This window comes from Rhincodon typus, chromosome 7 (assembly GCF_021869965.1).
Source record: "Rhincodon typus isolate 14 chromosome 7, sRhiTyp1.1, whole genome shotgun sequence".
Classification (NCBI taxonomy): Eukaryota; Metazoa; Chordata; class Chondrichthyes; order Orectolobiformes; family Rhincodontidae; genus Rhincodon; species Rhincodon typus.
This window is the reverse complement of record NC_063338.1, coordinates 18,432,526-18,442,272: the sequence shown is the minus strand read 5'-3', so window position 1 is coordinate 18,442,272 and position 9,747 is coordinate 18,432,526. Positions and strand designations below refer to the sequence as shown.

The window sequence follows — 9,747 nt, the reverse complement described above, 5'->3', positions numbered from 1 at the left end:
AGCTCATCCCTGCCTCCCTAACCTGTTCTTCCTCCCACCTATCCCCTTCTCCCACCTCAAGCCGCACCCCCATCTCCTACCTACCAACCTCCTCCTGCCCCCTTGACCTGTCTGTCCTCCCTGGACTGACCTATCCCCTCCCCACCTACACTCACCTTTACTGGCTCCATCCCCGCCTCTTCGACCTGTCTGTTTCCTCTTCACCTATCTTCTCCTCTATCCATCTTCTATCCGCCTCCCCCTCTCTCCCTATTTATTTCAGAACCCCCTTCCCCTCCCCCATTTCTGATGAAGGGTCTCGGCCTGAAACATCAGCCTTTTTGCTCCTATGATGCTGCTTGGCCTGCTGTGTTCATCCAGCCCTGCACCTTGTTGTCTCGGATTCTCCAGCGTCTGCAGTTCCTACTATTTCTGACACACTTTAAAGTTCCACTGATTCCTCTCTGTCCAGGTACCCCACATTCCTATTTGAACAGCCAACATTCAGACTCTGTCTAATCCTTTTGCTCACATTAATGCCTGACAAGTGTTGTCGTTCTTTCTATTTCACAAACCATTACTGATGTTTATAACCTGCTCCCTTGTCTCCGTCCAGGACAAAATGGCACATAACCTTGTGAAAAAGCCTGGAGAAGGGTAGCACACTAGTGGTAGACACCTTGATGGCCAATGTTTACTTTGGTCTTTTGAAAAAGAGGCTTGCTCCATATTTCAGCAATGACTCACCTTGAAAACAAGAAGCTCCTCAGACACATTGAGAGAACTCATCCTCTACATATGTTGAAGATTTTATTCCCTTGAAGCTGAATCCCTGTGCATTCCCCCTCTCGTGGAATAGCACTTTGGCTGAGGAAAAGGCACATGGTACAGGTGTTTCACCAGCTCTTCATTCGAGATTCAAGGTAGAGCTGTATGAGTATCTGCTATGTTGATCCTGTCAAGTTTGCTCAGAAAAGGAGTGCCATCAGTAGCAGGTTCACCGGGCTATAGCTGCACCTCTTCAGTTTTACCAATCAAACTATTTCCCAGCCTGTCAGTTTCACTTGAGAAGTATTCCCTGACAAGTTCAACACTGCTTAGTTGCATATCAAAGTATTTAAATGTCTTACAGGAGAAACTTTTTAATGATGTGTGGAACTTTTAAATGTCTGAAAAGGCTATTCAGCCTTCAGGCCTGCTGTGATCTTTTGTTGATGGTTGACATGTATCTCAACTTCATTTACCCACCTTAACCCTATTTTCATCTTTATCCCAACCGTATTTATCTGCACACATTTTACGATTCTACTCTCTCCTCTGAGCTATTCTCACGTCCAGACCTCCTTCCATTCATTCCAGTGTAAACTTTGAATTTATTCCTAATTCAGTTGTCTTTTTCATTCATTTGGAGAATGCTTATTTAACTTGGGCATTTTTTGTGTGCTTACTCAACTTACATTTACATAGTTTATAAAATGCCCCATCTTTCCCCCCATTTATATCACTTATAGTGGTAAAGAAATGAAACATTTGCATTTATATGGTGCCTTTCATGACCACCAGGCATTATGAAATATCTCACGGCCAATTAATTAACTTTGAAATATAGTCACCATTGCAATGCAGGGAACATGGCAGTGAATTTATGCTGACATAAAGCAATGTGATAATGACCAGGTAGGTAATCTATTTTAGTGATATTGGTTTAGGAATGAATAAGTTGCTGTTCTGTGAAATAGTAGCTCGAAGATTGTTACTCAATTACTTGATTTAACATCACATCTGAAAGATGACCCCCTGAAGAAGAATCATATTGGATTCAAAACATTAACTCTATTTCTCTCTCCACAGATACCGCTAGACCCTACTGAGTTTCTTCAGCATTTTTGAGTTGACTTGTTATGTTGGTTTTTAGAATTAAATTGCTTCATAATACACAGAAAAGGTGTAACGTGACAACTAAAGTTTAATAGTTATTACGGTGTCACTGCAAGTTTATTGTAAAATAATCTGCAATTCTTTAAAGAAGATAAAATTTCACAGTATTATGAAATTATTGACACAATGTAAAAATCTAATATTTTTCAGACCTGAAAAATTTAAAGATGAGCTCTGAAGTAGAAGTATACAGTTGCAATAAACTTGTCTGTGATTTAATTAATTATTTAATAACTCTTTCCCATTATTTAACAGTTGATGCCAAAGCCTAGCGAGCAGCCAAGGCAACATGAAAGTCACCCTGAAGAAACAGAAGAGGAGCTCCGAGAACATCAGGCCATGCCAGAAGAACCATACTCTGACAGAAATGTCAATCAGAATGAGTCTACAGCTATGAACAAGGTGGTACAGGTAAAACAAGAGCCAATTGAAAGTGATGAGGAAGAGGAAGAGCAACGAGAGCAGCTGGAGCAAAGAAAGAGGCAGGCAGAGCAACAGCAGGAACTACTCTTCAGACAGGTATTTGTGTGTTTGATTGATTATAAATATTTGTATTACATCGGTGACTTGTTAAAAATTCAGCTACCTTTAATGAGTCATGTGGAAGTATATAGTAAGAATGCAGAAGTAGATAACTCTCAAGGTAACTTTTTTATAATTTGCTTAAAATTAAACCCATTATAGAACTTCCAGCTGATCCTGTTTTCAGGTTAATGTCTTTTGTTTATCTGCAAATGAAATGTCCAAATTTTGCATCAGCAATGAATAGATGTTATTCTCCATTTATTGCACTTCTACTTGTCAGTGGGCTTTTGCACTGCATCTTGCAGCACAACAACATGGTACTGTTCAGTTAGAATACTCCATTCAGTATAAGATCATCTACATAAAAGGAAATAGAGATGGGACTAAGATTTTTAAAAAGGAAGACTATTTTAAATTTCTGACAGTAATTGAAGTCTGAAGGAATGAGACTGCACACTTTTAAAACTTAATTTTCAAAATTAGACTTGGCATTTAATAAAAACGAGCATGATGCTTAAAAATTACTTAAATCCTAATACCTTCTGGTGTGTTCTGAATGTTACTTAATGGGTAAGTACCGTAACTTCATGTCCTTCATGTGTTTGAATTCCAACAATATTGATGAGATACTAAGAACAGCAGAACTTGTGCAATAGCTTTATGATTCCTGAGTTTAACTGGGCATGTCCAATTGTCAAAGGTTGCTGTCCAAGTTGCACCTTGACAACAGTGAGCATTCCAAATTTCCTTGTGTATCTTAGTTTTCTGTCCAGCATGGGCAAGGAGTTGACTGGCACGTTGTTGAACCTGCCAGCTTTGACGTAAGTTGCTGGGCAGGAATGCCATTTACTTTTGCTGGTTTCCCACTAAAAGTTAAAATCTATATTTATTCCAACATACTTCAGATTTTCACAGTAATTTAATATTTATAATACAATCGCACAAATACAACTTATAAGTGTATTGGTAGTTACTGACTTGTTTGATTACTTTTTCTGCTATCTTGCTCGATTTTTAAAATTGTAAATGGGAAGAATGTTACTTTCTTCCCTTAGGTATAGGCAGCCATGTAATATTCTTTTCACTTGTATTCAAAAGAACAAATAAATACTGTGGACCATGAAGTGTGTGTGGTCTTTGCCAAAGGTAAACACATCTTGGTCTCATGTGTTTCTTTAATTCAGCTGGTTGTCACGGGTTGGCTGCAGTTCACACAAACAGAAATCTCAGTACCCAAAGGTTATGATCCAGGTTCACTGACATACAGAGTAAAATCTGACTCCAGTCTTGTGCCAGGACATATAACAGAACAATCAGTGTCAGTTTGAAAGCAGTAATCTTGGTTATTGGAAAGCTGTGTTCTAGAATGATTAAACTTTGATAGAAATATGTGTAAGCAAACAACAAATAAAATGTCATTAGTCAAAAGATGGATTACGTTTATTCCTGTCATGTTTCATAAAACATAATTATTCTCACATTATGACTCCATTTTGGAAAAATATCATGTTGCATGGAAATCTAAAAACAGTGATTTTTTTTGTGTTAGTAATTCTGCATAATTTGTTTGAGGCTTTGCAAGATTGGCTTGGATAACAAAATGGAATATAGACCTGACTTGTATTTAACTTCTGACGTAATCTATGCTCTATTGTGCACAAGCAAATTGTTAACTATTTTGAGAAACCTGATAACTTTGGATTTTAAAGTAGTGCCATTTACCAAGGTACAAATAATGATGAAGAAGGTTACTTAGCCCATTGAGCTTATCATTCCTGAAAAGCCTTCTGTCTCCTTTCTATAATGTCTAGCTGCCTTCCAAATAACCCAGAGAATCTTGTTCCAAGTAATTAATTTTTGTGTGATTCAGATTCAGAGAGTCAGAGCTAATGTATGGTACTACCTGATCGTGAGTCCAGTAATTGTTCATGGAACTTTCCATCTGATCTCTCCATTGTCGCCATTGAAAATCAGCAAATGAAGGATTAGGTATTCTCTTTGGATGTTATTTCAGACTGGCCCCCAAATCTCCCACTCCCAGGTTTCAGGGATAGAATGTGAAGATGGCTATTCTTGACATCAGGACCATATTTGTCTGAGGGTAGCATCAAGGAGACCTAGTAAAACTGGAGTCATGGGAAATTCTCCACTGGTTAGAGACATAGTTGACCCAAAAGAAGATGATTATGGTTGTTGGAGGTCAGTATTCTCAGCTCCAGGACATCTCTATAGAAGTTCCTCGGGGTAGTGTCCACACCCAACCATATTTAGCCTCTTCATCAATGACTTTTCTTCCATCGTCAGGTCAGAAGTGGAATGTTAGTCGATGATTGCAAAATGTCCTGCATCATTCGCAACTCCTCAAATACTGAAGCAGTCCATGATCCAAATGCAGGGAAACATTCATGCTTTGGCTGGCAAGTGACTATCTCCAACAGGAGAAAATTTAACCATCATCCCTTGATATTCAATGGCATTAGAATCTCTAAATCTCTTGCTATCAACACCCAAGGATTTACCATTGACAAAATACTGAACTGCACTAGCCATATGAGTACTGTGGCTACAAGAATAGGCCAGAGGCTAGAAATCCTGCAGTCAGTAACCTCCTGACTCCCCATTTGCCTAAATGATTTCAGCTCCAACAGCCCTCAATTATCCTGAAACTATCCAAGATAAAGCACAATAGACACCACATCCGCAAACATTCACTCCCTCCACTGCCACCACTCAGTAGCTGCAGTCTTTACCATGTACAATTTTGTAATGTGTTGAACAACAACACTGTTTATTGTTTGAAAGCTACAATGTGACTTTTACTGGCTACACAGTCTTTACAAACTCTTTGTAAATTTACATCCAGATACATGAATGCAGTACTTTGAACAATTTATTCTGAGCATTCTGATATGTATAAACATAGGTGATGACTTTAAATCTCTATATAGACACCAGGTATTTATTTTGCAGTAGCTTAAATCTCTTTACCTCTATTTTTGCCTAGTGGATTGTCTAAATTGAGCACATTAATGCTGTTCTCCAACTAAAGGTGCAGTTTAAAAATGTAGCTGTTTTGAATCTGCAGTTAGATTTTGTTGAGTGGATAATTTATTTGCATCAAAATATTTGTTCCTATGATTCCTGAGAGACATAGGAGTCAGTAACTGTTCAAAAGGAGATGGAGAAAGTATATATGGTGCATGAGAGCAGTCCTCTGTCACATAATCTTAAAGATGCTCCAACTCTGGACTTTCTAACCAGCTATGAGTTTTCAGTAAAATTAACAATTTTGGCAAGTCATTTCTGCCAAACACTGCACAATTTTTTTTACTATTTCTCTTCTGTTACTTAATAAATAAACGTTGAAGTACTCCTGACTGCTAATATCTGAAGGAGTAAACGTTCCTCCTGGTGTTGTGTAGCTCAAACCATTCAGACTTGAAGCTTCAAGTTTTAATTCCAAGGTTTTGCCTGGTCTTGGTTGTTCTTCAGTGATTCTGGCAGGTCTATGTCATAACATCATCACAGTACAGAAGGATGCCATTGAGCTCATCCGTATAGTTTTTTTCTCCAGGGATGGGGAATTGCAAATTAGAGGGCATAGGTTTAAGATGAGAGGGGAAAGATTTAAGAACGACCGGAGGGGTAACTTCTTCACGCAGAGAGTGGTGCATATATGGAATGGACTGCCGGAGAAAGTAGTTGAGGCAGATACAATAGCAACATTTAAAAAACATTTGGATAGGCACATGGATGAGAAGGGTTTAAGAGGGATATGGACCAAATGCAGGCAGTTGGAACTAGCGGAGTGGGCAGCATGGATCAGTTTGGGCTGAAGGGCCTGTTTCCATGCTGTATTACTCCTCATGACTCATCGAGTCCATGCTGGCTGTTTGTAAAGGAACCCTATCTCCCCATTCCCCATAGGCCTGCAAGGTCCTTCCCTTCAACTGTCCACCTTGTTTCTTTTTGTAATTATTCTTAGTCTTCACTTCCACTGTACTTGTAGGCAGTAAGTTTCAGGTCATTATCACTCACAGTAAAAAGACAAAAGCTCTTCCTCACATCCCCCTTGCATCTCTTGCACAAAACCCCTTGCACAAACCTGTGTTTGCTACTCTTTTGGCTATTTGGACCAACTTTTCTTTGTTTATCTTTTATAAATCTATCATCATCTTCTAAATATATACCAAATCTCTCTCAAACATTTTTACCTCCAAAAAGAGCAACCCCAGTAAGTCACAGCTACTATGTTGTCCTGGTATTCCATTTAAATATTGCATCTGTAATAGGTCAGTTTATGTTATAATAAGTGGCATTTATCTACTACAAGAGCATGTGAAATTGACTTGAAAAACCCCTCTTTGCTGCAGAGGGAAAACAAATATTTGGAGAAACTTGCAAGACTAATTGTTATTATTGAAACATGCGTGAACTTGAAATGTGAGTTTGGATTATATGTGTAAATTCCTTTCGATAAACTTGGTGCTTTTATTACTTCAGTAGAATTACCAGTGCCTGTAGATGGATATGTCAGGTGGTTTTTGTTGCATTCATCCCTAATGCTTTGAATAGTCAAGTATGATCACAGCTGAATGATTAATGCAATATGTTAAGCTTTTCTACATGAAGGTGTGTGCTACAGCATATGCTGCAGTAGAATATACAGCATTAAGGGAAAGAAAAAGAGTTGACAACAGAAGATTTGGAAGAATTGGTAGGAGCTGAGTCTGCGGACTCACGTGAAGACAAGAAAGAGGTTGAAATCCCAGTCTGGATGCTTGGAAGTGTGGTGCAAGCCACAAGAATATCAAAACAATGATGGATTTATTGTTTACCTACGGTTTGTTTCAAGTGTAGCATTTGAATCAAAGGGCCGTAAAAATGTTTTGACTCCATATGCAAAACATTATAAGGAATTAAATAAGAAGATATATTATATGGTGATTGTAACGAGGTCAGCCCGCTGGACCTCACAGAATATGAATACCTTGATTTGCCCTGTTAATTTGGTCCAATCAGGGAACCCTGGCTGACAGATATAAACAGGAGTGTCAGAGGTTCTGCTCACTTTTCGAGCTGATATTGAGGGAACTGGATCAGTGTCAAGGACTCTCCATGTGTAAATAAAGGGTGATTTGGTGACAGGATACCTACATCTGTGGAGTTATTTCACATAGCTCCCCATAATGATATTCTTTACAAAAGCCATGCCAGCCACAAAGCCCGCAGATTTGTTTGCCTTGCCATTATCTGCACAACAGCACAATCATCATTAGTGCACCATACTCGCCATTACTACTTAATTGCTTCACATCTCTTCTTTCTCAGTATTAACTCCAATAAAGACATATTTATGATTTTTTTATATTGTTTTATTTGCTGGTATAATTTTTTTAAACACTTTAATGTGTTTAATAGTGCATGTTAATGCTTTTGGAACATTATAGGACACATTTATCTTTATTTGAAGTGTACTATTGAATGTGTAGGAGAGGGCCTTAGTAATGTTTGTTATTTGGGGCAGTCTGTGCATCTATCCCTCACTGCCACAGACTTAGTGAAGCTGTGATGGGGGCAGATTTTGTGTATGTGTTAAATGTGCTCATAAATAATGTTGTCGCTACATTTAGCACTGGAAGAAACATTATTTGCATAGTTAGCAATTTATTTTAATGGAAGATGCTGGTAATTATGCAGTGATTTATTTTCGTTGTATAAGAGATGATGCGCTGATCCACAAAGTTTGTTTATTGGGTAACAAACATGTTTTAAAAATATATCCCTGACACTTTTTGCCAGAATTGCATTTATAAGCAGGTTAATATTCTTTGTAAACTTTGAGTTCTAGTTAGTAGCGATAAATAATCACTCTGAAATTCAAAACATTTTGTCAGAAAAATATTTTTGTGCACTGCTGGTCATGCTGGTTGAGTTCTAAAGTATGTTGCTGCTAGACCGAGTCTGCGGCAGGCGATGACGGAACCAACAAGATAAAGGATGTTTGACTTCATCTTCACCAATCTGCCTGTGGCAGATCCATCTGTCCATGACAGTGTTGGTAAAGAGTGACCACTGCACAGTCCTTGCGGAAACAAAGTTCCACCTCCACATTGATAACACCTTACATCATGTGTGGCATTATCACTGAGCTAAATGGGACAGACTTCGAACAGATCTAGCAATTCCAGGCTGGGCATCCATGAGGCACTGAGGGCCATCAGCAGCCGAAAAATCATACTCACAATCTGCATCCTCATGGCCTGACACAACCCCCGTCTACTATTACCACCAAGCCAGGGAATCAAGCCCGATTCAATGGAGAGTACAGAAAGTCATACCAGGAGCAACACCAGGGATACCTAAGAAGGAGATGTCAACCCGGTGAAGCCACACCTGTCAAACCGCATAAGCAGCAAGTGATAGACTAAACAATCCCACAGCCAATGGATCACATCCAAGTTCTGCAGTCCAGCCACATCCAGGCATGAGTGGTATTAAATAATGAAACAATTCCGTGGAGTTGGCTGTACAAATATCCCAATCCTCCATGATGAGGAAACTCAGCACCTCAGTGTAAAACGTAAGGCTGAAGCATTTGCAACAGTCTTCAACTAGAAGTGCTGAGTGGGTGATCCATCTCGGCCTTCTCCTGAGGTCCCCAATGTCACAAATGCCAGTCTTCCACCAATTCCATTCACTCCACATAATATCAAGAAACAGTTGGAGGACTGGACGCAGCAAAGACTATGGGCCTGACAACGTTCCGCCAATAGTACTAAAGATCTGTGCTCCAGAACTTGCCACACCCCTACCCAAGTTGTTCCAGTATAGCTACAACACTGATTTCTACTCGATGACTTCTTGAAAATTGCCCAGATATGTGCTGTATACAAAAAGCAGAACAAATCTAACCCAGCAATTTACCACCCCATCAGCCTACTCTCAATCATCAGTCAAGTGATGGAAGATGTCACCAAAGTTCTGTCAAGCCGCACCTGTTTGGCAATAACCTGCTCACTGATTCCCAGTTTAGTTTCTACCAGGGTCACTTGGCTCCTGATCTCATTACCACCTTGGTTCAAACATGGACCATAGAACGGAATTGCAGAGGTGGGATGAGAGTGATTGCCGTTGACATCAAAGCTGCATTTGTCTGAGTGTCAAGGACCTTTAGCAAACCTGGAGGTGATTGGAATCAGATGAAAACTCTGTGCTGGTTGAACTCATAACTGGCACAAAGGAAGGTGGTTATGTCTGTTGGAGGTCAGTCATCTCAGTCCCAGGACATCTCTGCAGGATAGT

The 9,747-nt window shown here is 39.4% G+C and overlaps 1 protein-coding gene across 8 annotated transcripts in view; it reads left to right on the top strand.

The window, feature by feature from the left end:
- The window catches only part of hdac4 (histone deacetylase 4), a 461,100-nt gene that overhangs the window by 362,062 nt on the left and 89,291 nt on the right, over window positions 1-9,747 (top strand). For all 8 annotated transcript variants that reach the window (XM_048598645.1, XM_048598640.1, XM_048598638.1 and 5 more), the window contains one exon: window positions 2,173-2,436. In XM_048598645.1, coding sequence (XP_048454602.1) covers window positions 2,173-2,436 — 264 coding nt within the window. The remainder of the gene's footprint in view (window positions 1-2,172; window positions 2,437-9,747) is intronic.